The 22,895-nt window shown below is 39.2% G+C and overlaps 2 protein-coding genes across 4 annotated transcripts in view; one reads left to right on the top strand and one right to left on the bottom strand.

The window, feature by feature from the left end:
- Positions 1-5,623: 5,623 nt before the first annotated feature.
- TIGD4 (tigger transposable element derived 4) lies at positions 5,624-9,062 on the bottom strand. The gene has a single exon (XM_062637516.1). It carries the CDS (start codon positions 8,880-8,882, stop codon positions 7,224-7,226), a length of 1,659 nt encoding a protein of 552 aa, XP_062493500.1. The 5' UTR covers positions 8,883-9,062; the 3' UTR covers positions 5,624-7,223.
- A 255-nt stretch (positions 9,063-9,317) lies between these two features.
- The window catches only part of ARFIP1 (ADP ribosylation factor interacting protein 1), a 43,099-nt gene continuing 29,521 nt past the window's right edge, over positions 9,318-22,895 (top strand). For 2 of the 3 annotated variants that reach the window (XM_062637534.1, XM_062637532.1), the window contains exons 1-2: positions 9,319-9,496; positions 17,435-17,536. In XM_062637534.1, coding sequence (XP_062493518.1) covers positions 17,444-17,536 — 93 coding nt within the window. In that variant the 5' untranslated portion in view covers positions 9,319-9,496; positions 17,435-17,443. Of the gene's footprint in view, positions 9,497-17,434; positions 17,537-22,895 lie in introns of all 3 variants that reach the window. The other variant, XM_062637533.1, reaches the window with a different exon arrangement.

Below are 22,895 nucleotides of genomic sequence, written 5' to 3'. Positions count from 1 at the left end.
TGGTTTCTCTCTGAGATATGCCTTTCTTCATTCCCCATGAGAAACGATGCCATTTTATTACATGGTTAAAGTAAGTTTATGTGTTTATTCACTTAATTTTGTCTGAACATACATAACGGCTTCCTATTTAAGTAGCAATATAGCTGTCACTTAGTGAAGCCTTAAGACTGTAAGCTGTACAAGTGCTGAGCTTGCCAAAATGTCACTTACTGAAACCTCACGAATTTGTATAAATTGTAGAAATGTTGAGTTTGCCAAAATACAAGCAACTGTCTGTGTTTTCTTCAGCCTGCTTGAGTCTGGCATGGGGAGAAATCCTTTCAAAACAGCTGGGTTAGATGAGCTGAAGCTGATTTTTAGGTGAAACCATGTTTTGAGCAGTATCTGTGATAGCAGTTCAAGTCACCTACCTTATTAGGTATTTTTTGTTTGCTTGCTGTAGAGAGCTGCAAAATACATTTCAGTATGGGCTAGCAGCCCAGTTGCATATCCTAATAGCAGAATAAAAAATTACACCCTTTGATTCCTATGCCTCCTTTTCTGTGGACCTATCCATGCCATAGTCGCACTCCCATGCCAAAGTGTAGGTGCACCAAGTGTGGTGTGAAGTGAGAAGCTCCTGGGTCAGGCAGGCAGCTACATTGCCTATATGCTGCTCTCTGAAGATCGATCTACTGTCAGAAGGCACCATTTTTACACTTGGGTGTACCCTCTGTAGGACGTAAGCAATATTAAACTCATGTGAGAATTGGCATTCATCCAGTTACAGGCAAATGCATCAGGAGTAAAAGAGGTCAATCAATGTTAATGACTGGTAATGAAACCCACAATGGAAAGAATTGTAGATATGATGCTACAGGAAATAGAGGCTTCCTGGAAGTGAATGTATAATTCCTCTGTTAATCCATTTTGGTTCTAAGTAATAAATTTTGAAGGTTCAAGTCTTGTACCATGTCTGCAAAGGTCAGTCCGCACACAGCCTGAGTCTACAACCCCCCCTGGAAGTCAGTAAGGGCAGATCTCTGCATCGTGTAAATTCTTTCAATTCTATCACCACAGAGAGAGAGAAACGTGGGGTTCCTTTGAGGTCCACAACTCATTCTTTTCCCATTAGAGCTGGAAATGCTTTTAAAGAATGCAAATATATGGTACTCAAAAAAGCACAAAAAAGATGCCTATATTTAAAGCCTATGAACCAGGCGTGTGGATGGTACAGAACTATCCGAGTTTTCCAAACTGGGGGACTGACTGGATGAGGTAGGCAGCTGACAGGGCATGTGTAACCTCTGAGGAGCTGGCATGGCAGACAGGAAGGAGAGTGGAGATGAATAATGAAAAGCAAACCAGTACCTGCATTTCTGCTTTTGGAAGACGTGATCTCACAAATACGTACCTTGCCCGAGGAATCGTCATCCCAGTAAGAGCAGCAGTTACACCTCCCCTCCCGCTGGCCGGAGCGTAAGGGCTGTTTTCCATATGCTGCAAAATTTCCGCCTAATTCTTGCAGACTAATATGCTGGTGAGCATAGCAGAGCTCCCCACAAAGAAGGCTGTTCAAAATGATCATGCTACCCCCTATGAGCCACTGGGTTCTCCCCTCTGTGTGATGAGGTGAGAGGATGAAGAAATTGAATGAAATTTTAAATGCATAAAGCTCCCTAGTCCCCATTCTAAATAATCCCTTAGGAAGCTTACATTAATGTAAATTTCACATAATCTCATTGTCCAGGATGCTACCTGCCATCCTAGTAGTAGTCCTCAACAGATCAACACTGAGAATACAGGCATTTAAAAAGGAATATAGGTTTGGAGTTGCACATGTTATTATGGCTGGGTATGGATAATAGTATAGGTATTGTTAGGGAATTATAAAGTCCTTTAAGCCCCCTAAAGCGTTTAACAGTGAATATTTAGGATGAAATTGCAAGGTGGTTTCATTAAGTTTGCCGAATACTCTCCTGTTAGCTGTAGTGGGCAAGTTGCTAGCTTTAAATTAGATTTTGTGGCATCTTTGAAGGTGCTGTACGATTTAGGGCACCTAACTCTACATGGGCTGAGTGAATACCAGGTGAGAATGGGGCATAAATACCTACAAGCTCCATTATGCATTTATTTCAGCTTTACCTTTTTTAGTTCTGGTTTCTGCTGCCAAGTGCTACAAAAGGTATGAAGCACAATATTGTCAAATTGGCAACAAATTATCAAAACTTAAATTTCAGTTCATAAGAGGATTTCTTTTGCATTTTGGAAAAAGCAGTTGGTAATGGGGCACATAGGGAAAGCCCTTCTGATGGGGCATAGACAATTCTTTAGAGTCATTCAACAAGCTGAGCTGAGAGCCCGTAGCTCTGTCTGCCTGTAACTTGTCTTTTCGGTCTGTTACATGTCTATAGTCTATGCCACATCTGCTCCTCTGCATATATTTACTATATAATGCACTGAGTCTGCTCACCCTCAGCTCTCACAGGAAATTGAGGGTTTGTCTTTGCTAGAATTTGAATTGTAAAGTTTGTCTGTGCCGTATGTTGTATATGTAATGTTCTTTGCCACTTTTTCTCAGAGCACTAAATTTGATATCCATCAATTAATTTTGAAGTGGAACTGAATTATAGGTGGCCATTTCTTGCCATCCTACATTTAGATAACTTGTGGTGTTATCTCTTGTACCAATTTCTGTGGCTAATTTGTGTATGGATGTGGACTTTCAGAAGACTCTGAATATTGATTTTGAATAAAAGTTCTGCTTAACCTGACTTACAAGTTCTTCTTGAGTTCCTGCAGGGAAATCTCAATGGACCAGGACCTCACCTTTTAACTCCTCTGTTGTTATGATCTACCTGGTTTCTTCCATGATCTCAGGCCATACAGGCTGGGTACAAATCTGAACAGGGCATAAATATTCGAAATCTCACCAGCAGCTACTGAAATAGGAAAAAATCAGAGTGAAAATAAACCACAAAAATGTAAATTCCAATTAAAAAACTTGATATGGTTGGACTTGATGATCTTAAAGGTCTTTTCCAACCTGGACGATTCTATGATAGAAACCAGCTAATGTCTGAGCTGGCTTTCAACCAGATTTATTTTATGCAACATTGTAACAAAGTTTGGTTTGTGGGTTTATTTTTTAATAAAAGGGTTAAAAATAAAAGAAATCAAATACATGCTGGTGACCAGGAGTGCAACAGTAAGGCTCAAACAAAGGAAAGACTTGAAAGTACTAAGAATACAGAATGATGGGAGAAAACAAAAGGCAAAGAGGTATATTTAGAGAAAGCAACATACTTTTAATCATTACGTAATGTTTAGCCTAAGGGTATCACGAAAATACGCCAAGTAAAATAGAAAGTAAAAAACTGGCTGTCTCCAGAAAGAGTTGATTATTTGGTTTTGGAGAACAGAAAAAGACATTGAATTGGGGAAAGGAGGAAAAGGGACTTTGATATGTAGTTTAAATGTTAGATGTACTCAGTAAAAGAGGAAGGAAGAAAGATCCAAATAGCTGAGGTTAGGGGTATGATATTTAGAAATGCAAATTTAAAGTGAACTGTGGCGAGGATGCTGTACAGACAGATAAGGGTGAAAGAGATGAAAAAGAAAAGGGAATGGTATAGGTGAAGATACTAAATATCAAACTGAGAATCTCAGAAGTACAGGTCAGAAGGGACCACTGACAGAAGGAAAAAATGGAGACACCTGAAGGGAGAGAAAGATTATGTGTTTATAACCAATTTTTTCAGACATCCCAGGTGACTGCTGGAAAAAGTACTCCTCACCCTCCTCTACAAAAGGGAAATACAAAAAGAAATGTGGACATACTAAATATTCTCAGCTAAATGAAACAAAGATTTGGGAAGACCACTAAATAGAGCAATGGAGAAATTTGGGCCTGAGATCACGAGCATGTGTACCAAGAGGGTGACAGCAGCTGGTAAGTATTATGATTCAAAAATACCACCTGCAAAAGATAATATTAGAAATAGGGAGAGTATGGAGAAAAGCAGCTTGCCAGAAGGTTGCGCCAATGATCCTAACACTGAAGCTAGAGTATCAAATGATAAAAGGCAATAGTTAAAAAAGTATGTGGAAAAGGAAAGAAATATACTTTTAAACGGCAAAATATCATAGTCCATCATTTATACAGCTTAGCACTGACCCCACTAGAAGAAAGCAGTGGTTTCAGTAAGGTGTCTCCTTGTATGCATGATACAAAAATGACTTTGAGGATGCTTTTCATTATATCAGACATACTTTCCAAATATTTTTTTTCAATTTTGGCCTTGTTTGGAAGTCAGTTATATTTTTAAAGCTTCATACTTTGAGTTCATGCCTCTAGAAGTCACCTTGGGTTAGTGAAAGCGACCTCACTGACTAGATGCCAAAGTACACAATCATTAGCTAAGTGGAAAAGCATACAGCAAAAAGCACGTAGATGTCCAAACTAATATCTGAAGTATCAGAGTAAATGGCAGCTTTAGTAACCTGCCTTTTGTAGAAAAGGTTCCTCTTTTTAAACATGGCGCAGTCTAAAGCAATGTTTTTCTTCTCACACCAAAAGATCCTACCTCAGATATAAAAAGCCAGTGTCCTGGTGATTTACCTAGACACTGTGAAAAAATCTCTAGCTCTAACTGTGTACACGGGCTAAAATAACTAACATTTACATAGCGTACCACTTCCTTTTTTGCTGCTAGCATTTTGGATCTAAGGAGTCTGCATTTCCCTGTGAACAAACACCTGAAAGAGCAACAAGCTTCAGAATGGATTTCACATTCCCTGTTTGACTACAAATGTGACCAAATTCCAGGTGAAAAGAAATACTTGGCCTCCTCAATAATTCTGAAAGCTATAGCATTAGAATATAAAGTGTCTGACCTAAAAAAAAAACTCAACTATTTCAGTGAGTTCATTTTTGCTTTGTTTCTCAGAATGAACTAGGTGGCTAGGAAAAAAATCATATATTCTCTAAAGAGATGGGATTTTGACAGGTTCTATGTTTTGTAAAGCAAATTACACAATTCAGCTTCAAAGTACAGGCCAAATTAGTAAATCCTTCCTGTAGTTTTCATGAGACAGTATGACAATACTCAGTAATTTACTTCCTTCATTATCAGCTACCAACATTATTTCCTACCTCCTGATTTTCTAAGCCTCATCTTGCAATGATTATACTTCTGGTAGATTGAACCCTCGTTTAACCAATTTTACTGCTTATTTACAAAAGTCTTTCACACTCAGAATTCTCTTAGAAGGGACAGAGAGTCTCCTTATCTGGATCCCAGGCCAATGAGGTCCATGTGAAGTAAAATCTTAAAGAATAAACACATGTACTATACGTATACTAGATGTCTTTTTCTAACTTGCCTTTAGCAGGGGCTGTTGCAAAGAAAACCACATATTTTAAATAGAAGATTACTATAGGAAAATTATCCATAGGGCTCTGTGTGATTTATATGAACTTCAAATAAGCTTAGCCAAAATAAAAAGTGCTTTTCATAAGCTTGTTCTAAAGTATTTGAGCAAGGAAAATATATTGATTTATCTGATACAGCATCTGGATTTAAAAGGCTTTGCATGTGTACTTTAAAATAATAATAACACAGATAATGCAGAGGGATACCTCTTTCACAGAATCTATACATCTCTGGGTGGGATTTTATTTACTGGAATTTCTACAGATAGTTCTTGTTTTATCAGAATATCCTTTGGATAGAATTCACATCAGGTATTTTATAACAAGAGGGTTTTTTGTAGGGGTTCTAGTAAAATATTCATACAGTTTAGCCATAGGCATTTTCTCATGAGTGTCCGTCCCACCCCATATTTTCACAGTCTTCCAACAATTTGATTCATTTTCTGAAATGCTTTTACAAGTGGATAAACTGTCCTCACCAGAAAGAATGGTCAAAAAAACTTCAGCCAAACTATTTATTGAAAACTGAAGATTCAAATAAGCAAGAGATTGTTTCTCATGGCTTATAGGCACCATAACAGATTCTTTATTACACAGGTACCCTAAAAGGGCTTCCATAAAATATTTTGTTCTTCCTCTAAATGAGAAAAAATATCTCTAACTTTTGAAAAAAAATTAAAATTGATAGATATGGAAAATATTTAAATGGGTTTTTAAAAAAGTCAGGAACAGTATGTCTCATGTAAATTGCTATTTTTGGCTCTGGTATGATTACATTGCTTGAAATGCATACTTGAAGATGTGTAAAGGTACTGTGATTTACTCAACACTGCACTCACACAAACAGCCCCCCTGCTCATGGCAGTTATAATAATAAACGACATCCGTGCATTGAATCCTACAGCACAACCATCAAGTATAGTAAATAAAACAAAAGTTGGTAAGGTTTACAGATACTGCATCAGCTGGTTGTGTTCTGTAAAAATACATGGGAGCTGCACAGAAGGACCTACATCAAATCCAAATACCAGAGAGGCTGAAGGGGACAGAATAACCTTCCCTTTTGACCTCTTCAAAGACCAAGTAAAGGTTTGTTTGTCTTTTGAGTCTCAGATAAATGATTATGCCATTCCTGTATCTACACACATGAGGAGCTTTAAGAAAACAACACCCATCCCAAACTGCAAACTTTCTGCTGCAAGAATAAACTATGACCAGAATTCTTGAACAAGGACAAAAAAAAAATTATGTTAAACAACCCTTAGTTCTCAGAACTTCAGTACGGGTTTTCTGTGTTACTCCATTTTTTGTTGAAGTATCAAAAGCACCAAGCTGATAAATATTTACTGTTCTACTGTCAACAATACCAAAGACACCAATGATACTATCACTGTGAAGAAGTGTTAAATCTCTTCCTGAAGAAAGAATTTCAAGTGGGCACCGGTTCATCCTGAGTGCACTGAACTGCTCAGAGAATTGCTTTTGCCTCCACCGTACTTACTACAGTTATCATTTTAAAGGTTCAACTTATTTCCTCTCTCAACCCCAAATTTTGTGTTCTTTCCTCCTGATTTTGTGGAAAACTCCAGTTCACAGCCCTTTTTCATACGTTCAGATTTCTTTCATTATGTACATCTGGGCACCTAAGAAAAGTACACTAGAAAACACTGCAGCAACACTTCTTATTAAACTGCCTATTTGTGTTTACTTATATGATTCCTTTTTATATTTTTCTATGTTTATACAAGTCTTTATATACTTCCTTTTTTTTTTTCTCCAACTACATGCTTTCACACTTTGCTAAAATTATTTATTTACATACTACATGTTGAATAAAATTCTCCAGGTCAGCTAAGGAATCGTGAAGCGAATCATCCGTGTCTTGACTTCTGAGAAACTTTCGAAGGGTATCTAAAGCATTCATAGCCTCAGATTTTGACGGTAAAGGCTGTTCAGCTCCCTGAAATTGATCTTCATCCTCATCTTCATTGCAAACAAATGTCCCAGCTTTATCTGATTCACTTTCTTTGGCACCCACCCCTTTGTTATTTGTGGGCATTTCGTAAGTTACCAAGCCATCATCTAGAGCTGCATATTCCTCCAAAGATAAACCTTCTGGAAACTCCACTCCAGCTGCCTGTGCGTGTGCAAGCAAATTAAAATCAGTCTCAGCCTCTGTGTCATCACCATTTGCCTTGGTTTCTAATTTGAATCCTGCTTCTTTATAATGTTTTACAATGGTCTCTGGCATTACTTCCCTCCAGCACAGGTACAACATCTCAATTGCATCACGAAGAAGCAGCATAAACTCTTCATTACCTTCTATGCAGTCAACAAATCTCTTGATAAGACAGTGCCTGTATTTAACCTTCAGACTTCTGATAACCCTTTGTTTCACAGTTGTACATGAAGAAGGGTCTGGAGGAAAGAACATTAATTTGATAGACTTCAGGTTATTTACTTCTGTGTGAGCTGGGAGAGAATCAACAAGAATAACTACTCGTCGCTGCTGTGCTTGAAATTTGTCATCAAGTTTGTGCATCCACTGTTCAAACACTTCTGAAGTCATCCATGCCATATCATTTCCTACATAATCCACAGGTAGTGACTCCACATCTTTGGAAAAGTGTGGACTTTTGTTTTTTCCTATAATAAGCAAAGGAAGTTTCTCGGAGCCATCCATATTTGTACCCACCACTACAGTTATTCTCTCTTTGCTTAGTTCACCTACAGAACAAGTTTCCCCTTTAAATGCAAATGTGTTATGTGGTAACATCTGATACAACAATCCAGTCTCCTGAATGTAAAACACGTTTTTTGGCTGATACTCATTTAAATAATAAGGAAGAACATTTTGGTACCAAAGTGTTGAAGCATCTACTGTAGTAGTAGCAGCTGCTTCTGCAGGCTGAGCTCTGAAAACTAATCCATACCTTGACTTGAAACGATCAAGCCACCCATTACTGCATTTAAAATCATTATGTCCGAGCTTCTGGGCAAAATCATTAGCCTTGAGGCGCAACATAGGACCGTTTACTGGCATGTTCAAGCACTGAGCAATTCGGTACCACTTCACCAATGCCTCCTCCAGGTCGGTGTAAAAAGCGGTCCTTAGCCTTTTCCTTTTAGGATCAAATCGTAAGGATTCAAAGGCTTCCAAAAGTTTTTCTTTATTCTTCATGATTGAAGACAAGGAGTTCTTCTTTATGCCATACTTGGCTGCAATGTCTGCCTTCTTCTCACCACTCTCCACCGCGCTTATGATGTCAATTTTCTCCTCGATAGATATGCTTTTTTTCCTCCGCACTGTGGGTTGGGACAGGGGACTCCCCGAAGCCTCAGCCATGGTGCCAGGGCCGAATTCCGGAGCCGCGCACCCGGACAGGCACACTGGGGCTCTGCCGCTTTCGGCTGCACGGCGCCTTGGATGAGGCCGGTGTCCAGTCCCCTGCTCTGACCTCAGGGGCATGGCAGTTGGCAGGGGCTGGGGCAGCCTCCCCGTTTCGGCTGACACCCGCACAACAGCGCCTCGCCTGCGGAGCCGGCCCAGGGCCGCGCCTCACGCCGAGGACTAGACAGGGCCGGTACCACGGCTGGGACCAGTCTACCCACACCTGCCCCACAGGAAAGGAGCCAGCGCCTCCCGCCGCGCCGGCAGCACCGGGGAGGGAACTGCCTCTGGGCCTCCAAACCAGGGCCGCCCTTGCAGAAGCATCTGCCGGAGGGAGTGAAATTAAAGTGCCGGCAGGAGAGGAGGAGGAGCAGGCAGGGCAGGACGGAGCGGAGCGGGCAAGGCAGGCGGCGCTGCCGCCCGGTGAGGCCCCAGCTCTGGTTGCTATGGCTCCGGCTCGGCGGGGCAGCAACCATAGACACACAGGCAACAGCCTAGAGAGACCGCAGCCTGCCGCCGTCAGCCGCCTTTCCGGCCAAGTGTTTCCGGCTCCTCCTGGTACCGGAGGAGGAAGAAAATAAAGCTGGAGAAGGGGCGCCGGCGCCGCCCTGCCCAGTTTCCTCCCTCCCCCTTCCCTTTATCCCTTCCCCCTCGGCACGACACCTCCGGGGTCGCAGCAGTGCTGCCGGCAGGTGAGGGGCAGGCTGGAGCGAGGCCTTTGGGCCCCGGGGTCAGGTCGGGCCTGGCCCGGCCCGGCCCGGCCCGGCCCGGCGCGGGAGTCGCAGCAGCGGGGTTGCACCGCACCTCCCGCTTCGTCCGGTCCTACGTGTCATACCGCGGGAGTGGTCTCCGCTTCCACAGCAATCCCTTGGCGCTGGCAGCGGGAGGCTGGGCCTGTCGGCGGAGCGGGGGGAGCCCGCAGCCGGTAGCGGGGCCCACCGGGGGCTGCTCCCGGCCGCCTTGCCCTGCCCTTCACGGCAGGTGCTGGCGGCTGGGGCCGGGTGCGCGGGGCGGTTTGCGGTCTGCCCATCTCCTTGCCTGTTTATGGCGGTATCTCCGGGTGGTGGTGGGCACCCGGAGGGGGCTGCCAGAAGTTGGCTTTCACGAGAGGGAAAAAGCACCTGTTTCTTAGTGGGGGAAGCAAACTTCAGATGCTGCATAAATTTCATGCCCCTGGGACTTACTCCGCACCCTGACGATTACTGGTTTAAGCGTTTCAATTTGTCTTTTTGCAGCTGGCTTTCTGTTCTTAAAATATGGAAACACCGTGGTGTTCTGTGACAAGCAGGTGTTACATTTGGTATTGTTTACAAACCAGAAGCAGTTCTTCTGGTGTTGCTTGTAGTACATCTCCGATCTATCATTTTTCACTGAAACCCCCTCACAGCCTTTCATCTTTCGTGCCCTGAACTGGATGTGTCTGTGTCTGACGTGGTTTTTATGCTTGGTGGAACTGGTAACAAGGAGTTTGCCCTTGCTTTATTATCTAAGTATTGATTTTCTAGAAAAGAACAGTTTCTTTTTCAGGGCTGGAGGAGGATGTCATTTGATCAGTGCAACTCTAAACGGCTGTCTGACTCCTATATATCTTATACATATCATGTATGTATATATGCATGCATGCATGGTTAAAATGTAAGGAGTAACTAATACAGAAGAACATTAGATGGGGAAAAACTGGAAGCTGAGGCAATATCTTTATCAGCTGCTGCTTTCTGTTTTGGTAGTCATTGAGACCGTAATGGGAGCCCATGCCTTAGCTAATGTGGAGAAGAGCAGAGTGTTAAGGTGTTTAGGGGCAGGGAGTGTGGAAGTTAGTGGCAGCCCAGTTCTTCAGTCGTTGCCTCCACCATGTCTTGTAACTTTCAAGCATAATTAGATCATGCAAGTGGAGCAGCCGGGGAATTCAGGAGCATAAGGAGGAAACTTGTGGTGTGATTGCAGCAGAAACTGTTTGATACAGTTCTTTAAATACTTCTTAAAAGCCAGTTAATATTGACAAGAATTAGTGATAAGTGTTCATAGAAATCGAAATTAAGGAAATGGGTTATTGTTATTTTCCACCAGCCCTTGCATTTAGTGTGGTGTTACAAAAACATTCATTGTTTGTCTATGCAGTGGAGTAATAAAAGTGTAATTTATTTGGACAAAAGATACCTTGCTTTTGCTTTATTAGCAATTAATTTAAGATAAGAACTTAAGTGAAGAAGCAGTGCATCCTGCTCAGAAAAGCAGTTGTAATTGATGTGGATCCCATGGTTCTCATTTACTTAAGTAATATAACTATGTGAAGAATAAGTCCTTTATTCAAAGCAGACTTATTGTTGATGAGATGTAATTCATATTTGCATGGATAAGCAAATAAGAATTTGTCTTTTTTTATGAGAAGTCCATATGCATGCTCTTATAACAGCTACCTATAGCTGGTTAAATGTCTCTGAAGTCGTCATCCTGAAGGAAACTTGTTGTTTATAAGTTTTTGCTTTGCTTTCCATTTTACTTCGTACTTTGAAGAAATTATATATATAAATCCCCAAAACTTTAAAATTGTTCACTTTTAGTTATGGTGGGCTATAATTGAGGTTGTAGTCAGCTATGCATTTACAGGGGCTTGGCCATCGGGGGGAGATTTTCAGTCTGTTCTGTCCCTCTGTTTTACTCTGGTGCAGTAGTCGTGTGGAGTTGCAGGATTGGTCTAGTGGGAAAAATCAGAAAATCCAGAGACACGAGTGATGAGGATGGGTGTTCGGGCTTAGATTAATGTCAGAGTATGGATCAGGCATGTTTTTTCCAAATAGATCTTTGATTTGTTGTAATTGCGGGTGATGGTAACAAATGTCCGGGGACACTGAACACCTATTATGTTTTAAAGTCATGGCTGCTTTAGTGAAAAGGTAATTGATAATGCAGAATTCACACTGCATTGAAGATCTTATAAAGAGCCTTTCTCTAATATGTACAAGAGCACTGAGATACAAAAGTCTCTATGCATTTTTTTAATGACCCTTAAATATAGGTAATACATGTATGTAGATACCATGTTTGCACAATTTCACATGAATATCTTGCCTTCTGAATCTTTGTAAACATGTAGAAATTTTTTACCCTTACATCCAGCATTTGATGTTTACATGCCTTTTTTTTTTTTGCCACTGAAGCAGTCATCAGCAAATTCTGTAGTTAAAGTAGAATGTGCAGTTAAAAAGCCACCTTTAATCTACAGTTTTTCCCTTCTGATGTTCTAAAGTTGGTCAGTGTGATCCTGCAGAGCTGTGCTGAAAGTGTTGCTACTGCTTGCGGGAGAATACTTCTATCCAAAAAATTGTGTGTGGGGGGAGGTTGTAACACAAATAGTGAATTAATTTGGATTTTACAGACTTAATTGTCATTATGCAGTGTCTTCTGCAGGGGCTTATGACATGATTTGTGTCTTGTTGTTAAGAGTTCTTAAGGCAATCAAGAAAATCTTTTTTGCTGCTTGTATCATTTAATAGTTTTAAACAGCGTTACCATGGTATGTAAGTTTATGAGGTACAAACCCAAGTCCAGGATCACTAATGTGGTAAAACTGAGGTACAAATTGTCTTAGCAAGACTGCACTACAAGATGAATTGAGCTTCTTGTTTAACCAGCAAAGCAAAGAAATTACATTCTTCTAGTCCTTAATGGAGATGTGTTAACTGCTCAGAAATAAGCTGTTGAGCAGGAGATTGTTTTCAACCACAAGCAGAGTTTGGACAGGACTCTGGGGAAAACAGCATGTCTGCTGTGCAGTCTTTCATATTCAAAAGAATTATAGAAAATTAAGACAGACAAATAAATTATACTTGTTTTTTAATTACTTCAAGGGATTTTGTATTGGTTGGAGAAAAATCCAACTTTATTCAGTGGTAGCCCTGAATTAATTGTTTTTCTGGGGAAAAATGTCTTGTTTTGTGTGTTTGGTTTTCCAAAGTAAAGTAATAGGTTATCTGGTGTACTATTATCTAGATGATCTAGATGATTCAGTTTCTCAGCCTTTGTGTCCTTATTTCCCTTGTCATGTGAGCTGCTTACCTTATTAATTATTTGCTTTAATTGAAATGTTTTGTAGCTTAGGAAGCACAATATCAGTAAAAATAATGATCTCATCATAGTTTTTCTTAATCTGGTATGTGGCTGAGCACGTATAAAATGGTGCAAGAGTTAATGAAGCCATGTGTGAATTATGCTCAATACTGATAGACTGTTTAATTTTTGATGATTGGTTGTCTCCTCCTCTTAAACAGCTGGGTGAGTTGCAGTGTCACCTGTAGTTACCAGCTATGTGAAATGAAATTTAGCTTCTTATTGAAGCTCTTTCAGGTACATAACTTACCTTTCATGATCACTGTACTCACAGAGCTGATTTCTTGCACATGTGCTCAATGTTACTGACTTTTCTTTGCCTTGTGTAGGTGAGGGGGTTATTTTTTTTTTGAGAATAAAATGAAAGGGATTCTGTTTCTAGTTAGGTGTAACAGACTTAACAACTTACTAGGTTCCAGTGGCTTAACATGAATATAAACTCTCAGTGTTTGGGTAAATCTCATGTCTTAATAAAATTGTGATCTTTGTAATGGTAGGATACAATTAATGTATTGTTGCAGGTGACAGTAAATATCAGCTGAAGAACGTTGTTTGACTTCCTGGTTTTATGTTGCAAGCTTAGCTGTCTGTGTGGGGAAGCTTGCTTTGCCAGTGGAAGCTACTAGGAAGACTAGACTACAGCTAGACTGTATTCCTAGTCCTAGTTAGATTTTGGAGAGCTAAAGACCTGTTCACCATCAAAAGAGGGAGGTTTCTGTTTGCCTTAGAAGAACTTGTAAAATAAATGCTTTCTGAAAGTCTACTTTGGTTTCTGTAAGTTGCAACATCCGGCTCCTTTCAGATCTATCAATGCATGCCAAACCTGTCTCGTGTTCCGGTATGTCAGAAAACAGCAGTGAATCCACAGTACTTGATGAGTCTCATCCAGCTGCAGAAGAGGTTCAGTCTAGCCGAGATGATCATTATATTAGTGTGAAGTCAGCCATTCCCAGCAACAGTTTCAGGTCAAAAGTTCTCACATACAGAGCACAGGGAAGTTAGTATGGGGGTATGAGTCCATGTACATTATCTTGAATGGGTGGGGGCTGCTTTTGAGACACTATGAAGAACAGTTAGTTCATAACAAAGGATTACTTCAACCAGTAGTTTATTGGTGTGCTGCAGTATTTGCTTTGTAAATTGAATAGATTTAGGTGTGGTAGAGTCTGAAATGTGCAAGTACTGCGAGAAGAAAGGGGAATTTTCTTCTGTGTATTAGTCATTCATGCCTAATGCATCAATACAAATTTAGGAACTTCTTTAGATTTACTTTAGGCCCTCTCCCCTCTCCCCTCTCCCCTCTCCCCTCTCCCTCTCTCCCCTCTCCCCTCTCCCCTCTCCCCTCTCCCCTCTCCCCTCTCCCCTCTCCCCTCTCCCCTCTCCCCTCTCCCTCCTCTCTCGATTCAGGGTTTTTTTATATACTTAGTTTAAATCAGCTGTGAGCTCCACTTACCAAAGGGCACTCAATTCAGCAATCATACTCAGTGTTTCAACAGAAGTACTGTTGTGGTTTGGTGGTTTAATTTCATCTCAGATCAGTAAGCCTACCATTGTTGTGTGAGGTTGCAGGAACATGCATCCAGAGGCAAAGAGAAATGGCTGCTGGTTTTGGCCACAGTTAGAAGAAGTATTTGGTCAAGGTCAGGTTGGACAGAGCTTTAAGTGTGAGGCATCTCAGTCTAGTGTGAGGCATCTCTGCCCATGGCAGGAGGGTTGGAACTGGATGATACTAAGGTCCCTTCCAACCATACTACACAATTCTGTGAGATGCTGCACTGCAGAAGTAAGCTGATGCTGTGACTGAGAGCAGTCTTTCATTCTCGGTTTCTTACTGCATTGTCACACCTTCTGTTTCATAGGTGCAAGTGTTAGAGCTGTGTGATGAACTAATTTGAATGGGAAAATTTTGAGCCTTGGGCATCTTTTAACATGCAGTGTTTCTGCAGTCTTTTTTTTCTGTACAAATGCATTGTTCTGGCCCAGGGAGCAGGTAGGGGAATGAGGAAAGCTGTTGGGGGGAAGACTTAGGGGTAAAGGCCAGAAAAAAGGGCAAGGAATTGTTTCTTGGCATCAGTGTTAGCTTTGGCTGTTGACTAAAATGCAGGTGATGATTTCTTGTTTTGGCCGCTCCAAATTAGCAGTTTATCCTACTTCTGTTTTTCAGCTGCTCATTTCATGTCTTTGGTGCTTGTCTAGCCTCATTGCAAACTGAATCAAGTCCCTGAAACTGGGGGAAAAATAAGCTGGTGGAAAGGTCTGTTGCCAGGCTAGTGAGTTGAATGTGTTTACAGCACAGTCAGGCGAGTGGCTGGGAGGTGGAACACTGTAGCTAACAGTAGGGACTGGGAAAGCAGGGTGATGAAATGTCCTTCTTTCAGCAATGGAAAATGATGTTTTAGTACATACCTAACTTGAAACTGAAGTTAGCAGGTTGTTTTTTGCTTTCTCTGAACTTGGTACATAGATTTGACTTGGGTAAGAATGCCTAAAAAAATGTGTATTGCTTCTTACTTGTCTTAGATATTAGAAGTTGTCCAGAGAAGCTGATGAATTTTTGTTTTCTAATGTAAGTATTTTCTGCAGAAATGTATACGTATGTGTGAGCGTGTATATCTCTGAAGAAATGGATAAACATACATCAGTGTACAACATTAGCAAAATTATTTGAGATTCTTGATGAAAAGGATCCAAGCCAATATATGTTTTGCCTTTAATTAAATTTGGAAATGCAGCTTTGTGATCCCTGCCAAATGAAGTGTATCCCCTGATAGTACAGGACTTCCCTTTGACACTTTCCTGACAATTTGCAGAAAGAAGAACAAAAATAGCTGTGTGAGCCTGCGCTGACATTTCAGTATTGCGCAGGTAGCTGTGACAGGCCAAGCATTTAGAAAAATACCCCACTTGACTGTGTCAAGTAGAAGCATAGTTCTTAGCAGTCTGGGAGTTCTAGCAGGTGTGAGATTGAGAGCAGTCTTAAGGAGCTTAAGCTATTGGACAGATTTCCTAAATGAATATCTAATATGACAGATAACTAGAACATTTGATCTAAAGATGTTGATAGCAACAGGGAATTGGACTTAATCCTCATGGGTTCCTTCCAACTTGAGATGTCCTATGAAATGAAACAAATTGCTACTTTAAAAGTACTCATAAAAGAAACAGACCTTTTTGTTGTGCTTCAGTATTTTCATTTACTTAAAGGCTATGAGTTCTGAGTTTGTTCTGTTGTATGAACGATGACCCCCCAAAAAGTTGCTTTGTGTTGGGTGGGTGAAGACTGGGCTGTCTGAGGGATTTGGTATGCTAGGCCAATGTTTAGTATGTGGCACTGTGAGCTATTCCTTCCCAGTGCTGAAAGAAGTTGCTAAGTCCTAAATGACAGGGGTTGGTGAGGTAAGTTCGAGTGTTAAAGTTACTTCTTGAATTCACAGCACACTGATTTTCTCTTAACTGATGTGAAATCTGTTCTCTGTGTGTGTAGAATTTTTTTTAAAAGCTGTGATCTCAGACACTTGGCCCCTTCCTGACCCTTTGACTGAAAAGAGCTTGTTCCCTTTTTAGGATCTTTAAGGGAAGAAAACCCCTTTTCTCAGGTACTTGTTGATGGTGTTGGCACAGTTTGGCACAGGTGTAGGGGCTGGTTTGAACACTGCAGGTGACTTTTATGTAAGCATGAACATTTGGACGTTCTTGGTTTCTTAGTTTTGGAGAGTGTTAGATTGCCATTCCCTCTTTAGGTGCCTGTAAACACCCTCTGCAGGTGTAAATTTCTTCTGGGAATTTCTCTTACACCTTAGGTCATTCTTAAAAGCGGTGGTTTCACAGCTGCTGCTACTGTTCATAATACAGCTGCATTTTGAAACTAACTTTGATTCTTGAATTGCATCAGTGCTTTTAAGTTCTTGTTTCTGCATTTCATTTCAGATTTACTGCTGTTGGCTGAATGAGTGTTGTATAACGACAGTTCAGTCAGAAGGTGGCACTATATTATGCTAAAATAAGAAGCAAGTTAAACTATTTGTAAGTTTGGAATCAGTACTTTCTTTTTGTAGTTTTATCTAGTACAATCTTGGGGGTGGGTTTTGGGGTTGTTTGTTGTTGTTTTTTTTTGTTTGGTTTTTTTTTGTGTTTTTTTTTGTTTAGCCAAGTTCATCTTCTTACAGCTTGAGGTACATAAAATACTCTAAAGGTCAGGTGTGCATAAAAAATATTTGTCTGGCCCCACATGTCTCATTTGTGTTTGGCACCTCCTGACCCCCTTATCAATGGGTTAAATTTTAGTGTTTCTTTTCTCTTGGATCTTGAAGCTTTCCATTACTTCTCTCTGAGTTGTGCTAGCATATGAATGTGATTTGGGTGTGTGGTTAAATGAATATATACAGACCTAGTATATCAGAATATTACAAATAAGAGTTTGAAATAAAATCAGCTGTTATGAAACCTATACATCAAGTACTTTCATATGGATCACTCACTGGAAATTAAAGACAAATGCTAACCTGTTTCTTCTTATACTGTAGGAAGGTGCAATGGCTCAAGAGTCTCCCAGAAATTCAGCAGCAGAAATTCCTGTGACTAGCAATGGACAGCTGGAAGATTCTCATGAGCACAGCTTTAACAGGGTAAGAATTTTGTTTGGTGTCTTAACAAGGTACCATTATCAGAAATGCTAAAGTTACAATGCGATGCGTAGCAGACTGCACTTGACGTAGTTTTTTAGAGCTTTAATGGCAAAACCCCTTTGAAGCTCAGAAATTATTATTAAAGTTGCATAATGTGATTGCACATTGCAATTTTGTATAAAAGGCATGCTAGCAATGGCAGATATTTCTGAGCATGAAATAGTGTAAAGAATTGGGTGCTCTGTAATGCACAATCAAGAATGCTGCTGCATTCTTGTCTCTGATCCTTGAGGATATTGATTTTTAATCAGAAAATTTTAGTCATAAACAGGACAACAAGCATTTTTAAAATGAGAGACTCGATAGCCTGAATTCACAAGGACTTGTTAAAGCCTAATTTTTTTGTGAATAAGTATCAAATTGTTCAGGGCAAGCTGCTTCTAATTGGTATTAGGTTTGGGTGCAACATGCCTAAAACTAAAGAAAGTCACGTTCTGATTTGAAGTTGTAAATAGGAAAGAAGCAACTTGGGTTGAAACTGAAAAATCACTATGATATTGCTGTATGCTGTATAGATGACATCTTATTTGCTGTATGTTAGAAAACGAAGTTATACTTCTGTAATCATTTGTATGCAATTTTGAGTTCTTTCCCTTAACATCGATATATTTTACTGTTCCTCTCATGTTTGCTGTCCAGCAGAGGGTGCTGTGGTACAGTTTATGGAATTTGGGATTGGTTTTCTTTTTATTTTGTATTTCAGTTGGAAATATGAAGGCAAGTTATTTGTCCACGTATATTTGATACCTGCTGAGACTTAGATTTTAAGGAAATCTCTAACCTTTAACAGTCCCATGCTGACTTGCAGTGAAGGATTATTTCTAAAAGAAATACTGATAAGAGCTTCAACATTTTACTTCTGTTCTGCTAAAATCCTGATTAGAGGTGGGGAACTTCATCAATTTAAAAATAAATGACATAAACGTCCTGAATATTGGTGAAATAAGCATCTACGTAATTTCTTCTTCTGGTTTTAGCTTTAATGGAAAAACTCCTTCTGAGCTGATAAGTTGTTGTTAAAGCTTACTAAAAAACCCAAAGCAGATATTGAACATTGTAATAACTTTTTTGCCTGAAAGTTGTGTTAATAGTGGCAAGTTTTTTTAAAGTTAAGTAGTGTAAAGTTTTGGGTGCTCTGTAATGTGCAATCAAGTATATACATTTCAAATTATTGATTCTAAGCCTTGAGGATACTGATTTTTAAAGCAGCAGTTTTATTCATAAAGCACAAAAGCAAGCATTTAAATATATATTAAAAGTATAGTTTTAAACATGTTTGATATTATCTTTATAACTAAAATTAATTTGAATATGTAGACATGTATTTTAAATATTAAAAATAAAAATACATTCTGAAAATAACATCAAAGGCATTTGATAATGCTTTCAGGGTAGCTGTATAGTGAGCATGGCTGTAAAGTATAAAACTTCGTGAGATACAAATTCATCTGTATTAGAGCTCTTACTGGAAAATACTGCACTTACCAGTGAGCAATTTTTCTGCTTCTGCTGAATTGTCCACGATTATTTTATAAATACTACTGCAGTGAGGGAAAGCTTGTATTTCTTAAGATTTGTCATTGAACTAAGACTTACCAGTAACATAATGTAAAAATGTTTAATGAAATAAAGTTAAAACTGAATGTCAATAAAGATGTACCTGTGTCTAGGGGGGCAACAGAGGCACACCTCGAAGTGGTAATGAATTTGGGTTCACCTGCAAGTAGAGAAACAGGTTTACTGTTTCTGAGCCTGATGACCTTGATGCTGCCATGGCTTGATGCTGCTAAGTTATCTTTTCCTTACATAATAATTGCTTCTTCAGTGTAGTGCTTACTGCTTAGTTATGGTAAATGAAACTTGTGCTCTTGTTGACTGGGTCAGAGCCCTTGTTCAGTCAAAATATTATCACAATTTTCTACAGCAAGTTGAAATGTTAGGTAATTTTTGTCTGTGGCCACATAAAAGTTGAAGTAGCTTTTTGCTGGTATGCCAATAATTTTGCTGGCTTGGAGTCAACTACATTTTGAGACTGCCACTTTCACAAAAATGGGCCAAATACTTGGCCGAGTTGCAGAAAATTTATACTGTGCAACCATATTTGAGTTTCCTGCTGTAATTATTTTCACAATGCTTATTTTGAGATCAGTGAAGGTGAAGTGCACTTTAATTATTTTAACTGTCAAGTACAAGTTAACACCTGCATATGTGACCTAAACTCAGAATATGTGATAATCAAGGCTGCTTATAAACAAAACACAGAAAACAAACTTCTTGGAATTAACATCTAGGTCTGTTTACTAATCTGGTAGTCTCAAATTCTAATATTTGGTTTCTATTAATCTTGTTTTGTGTTTGTTATTTCTAATCCTTAATGCTACAATTTTCTTTTTTTCACTGCCAGGTAATTTTTTGTTTTAACCTAAAGCAGTATGCATTGCACCACAAAACTTCTGTGCCAAGTTTTCAAGGGTCTTGTTTCCTATTGATTTATGGAAATGGCAAGCCAAGTACTGATTTTTAAGAGGTAGCTTAAGAAAGAGGCAAGAAAGCATTACCACTTGATGTTGTACTGTTACCACAGTGGCTGGGAAGAGTATGCGAGCACAGTATAGTTTAGAGCACTTGAACTCCAATATACTGACTTCAGTTACCTTCTTGGGCAGCTGGGCAACAAAGTTATCTTAGTTTCTTGTTACTGCTATCATCAGGGAGGCATTCATTTAGATGATGTACAGTTCAGATGTAAGCAACAAAACATGATTTCTTCTCTATTTTTTAATTAGGTCTTCTTCAGCTATTTTGCAACAAACACTTGAGCAGATTTGATTGTATGTTTTTGATAGACTGAGTAAAGAGATAGTTGTACAACCTCTTCTTCAGAGTTCTCTAATTACAAAACTAAGCTTTTCTCTATTCTCACATTCTGTTTAGTATTTCCATCAGAATCTCATCCATAAGCTGCTCAGGCATGAAAAGGCACATTTATTTTCTGCCAAATGCAGTATTTGTATACACTCAAGCATGAGAAGTATTTCATTTTGCAAGGCAATGCAGTGCAAATTTTTCTTTTTGAACCTGGAAATAGCAAGCAGGGTTGCTCCTTCTTTGAAGAAAAATGCCATTATTTTTGCAGAGCATCAGACAGCACAGATTGCCATAATGTCATTTCAGAAGGAAGCATATTAATTCCAGTCTTGTGGGAATGCGATGTAGCACTACGTGACGCATCATCTTGGTTCTTATGTTTAAGAAAAAGAATCAAAAGCATATTTATAAGGTAAATTAAATAAGCATTTGCCTAACTGTGAAGTCTTGTTCAGAAATATGCTGCTACATTCTAATTCTGTCTTGTTTGTAATAAGAGATGCCTGTGGAATTCTGACAAGTTTTGACCTGCCTGTATGATGGATGAAAACTTTTTTAACTAACATCTAACATCATTGGATGAAATGTCTGATGTCCTTTCATTACAAAAAAGCTTGACCTAGTGCTTTTCAGCTCTCCAAGCTCTGTTGAAACTCAAACATTAAAAACTTGGTGTATACAAGCTTTTGCCAATGTTTGTGTGTTTATTAGTCTGTCTTAATAACAGAGGAAGGACTTCAGTGTTTCCTAATCAAACATGTTTTTCTGACTACTTTGTACAAGAAAACTCAATATACAAAAAAGTCTCATTGTTTTATGTTCTCCACTGGTTTATTTCTTTTACCTTTGACTTTGAAAACAGTTTTCCTCACGTGCTATTATAATTATGTGATTAGAATAGTAGGGTTTTAATGTCACTGAGGGGATTGGGAGCTGAGGACTATGGGAAGGAGTGAGGAAGTGTGTTATTCCTAATTCAGTACAGTGCCACATAGTGTGAAAGCTGTATAGGAATAAATTAAATTAATCAAAAAACTGTTCGGTGTGCCTGCAAAGGTATTTGGGCAGTTGTAAGCTATTATGTTTAAACTATTGTACAAAATCAATAGGAAGGCCTTCTGACTCTCTGAAATTGTTGTCCCAGTTGTTTCCTTTTATTTTCAATATAGACTTTCTTCTCTTGGCTCTTTTTGTACTCTTATGGGGACAAAACTGCTACTAAACATTTGTATGTAATACCAGTAATAAACTTAAGGCTGCAAAAGAGGCATTAACTTTGTCATGAGTCTTTAATTGATCTTAGAAGTGTGAAATAAGCTCTGGGATCTGATGACTTTGGGTGTATGTGTTCAATATCTTGTTCTGTGATTGTATTGCCAGGCTGCACAAATAGATAAGGTGAATTCCTTTTTGTCTTTTGCCTTCTGAAAAAAATGCCAAGCCTTGTCCCTCACATTCTAGCTGAATCATGTGAGTTCATCTCTTAGGTTTTTAACGTGGTTAGATTTTTACACTGGGAAATGATATTTTAATTAATATAGAGATATTTAAAGTATATTTCTATGTGTCAGTTCTAGAAAACCGTTTCTAGGAGATGAAACAAAAAAAATACAGTTTTTGTTGCCAAGTAGTCTGCTTCATACAGTCTTAAAAACTAAAGACATGAATGTTAATGATGAAAGGAAAAGGGATGCTAATTTAAAACTTCATAGTACATTAGGTAAGTCAAATGGGATGAAGTAGAAGGGTCTTCTGAGTGAAGAGCAGTGTATTGGAGAGCAGAAGAAATCTGTCAGCCCATCTTGTTTGCCACTTCAGCATAGAATAAAGCTGAAGCTCTCCTCCCATTTATTTTTATGCTTGAATTTATATTGATGTGAGAATTTAGTAGTTGAATTCATGTAAAATAGGAGCTGAGTGACCTGACAGGACAAAGAGAAGAAGAAAAGCTGAATACATACATGCAGCTCTACAAATTAGGGTAATAAGTTAAAGGCCAGTTATCTTACTGGATAGATGTTATGTGTCTGTACGTAACACTTTGTTTCATGGGACTTGTAATCTTTAAAACTTACACTTTGAGCTTTACAATCAGATGTGGTACAAATTTTTCCTGAAGGTGACTTGAGTAGTTTTATTTAAAGTGTCATCCATCATTAAAAAATAAACAAGCGTATGTTGTTCCCAGTTTTGTTGCTCCACTTTCAATAGACTACTTGAACTAGCTAGTGGTGTGGAGGTTCTAAAACACTTTTATTCAAGGTAATAAGGGCAAGCAAAACCATATCTATTAAACTTCCTGTTGGTACTAAGCAAGAGTCATGCATTATAATGGATTGACAAAACTAAGAAATTAATAGATGTTGTTTGCTTACTTCTGCCTTAGTTTCCAGTAAGTATCTACAAAGTAAGTTTCAACAGATAAAGAAGC

The sequence above is a fragment of the Pezoporus occidentalis genome, unplaced genomic scaffold, assembly GCF_034315485.1.
Source record: "Pezoporus occidentalis ecotype Australia unplaced genomic scaffold, CSIRO_AGI_Poc_V1 ctg53, whole genome shotgun sequence".
NCBI lineage: Eukaryota > Metazoa > Chordata > Aves > Psittaciformes > Psittacidae > Pezoporus > Pezoporus occidentalis.
Note: the sequence above shows the minus strand (reverse complement) of the source record. Positions and strands in the feature narration are given on the sequence as shown.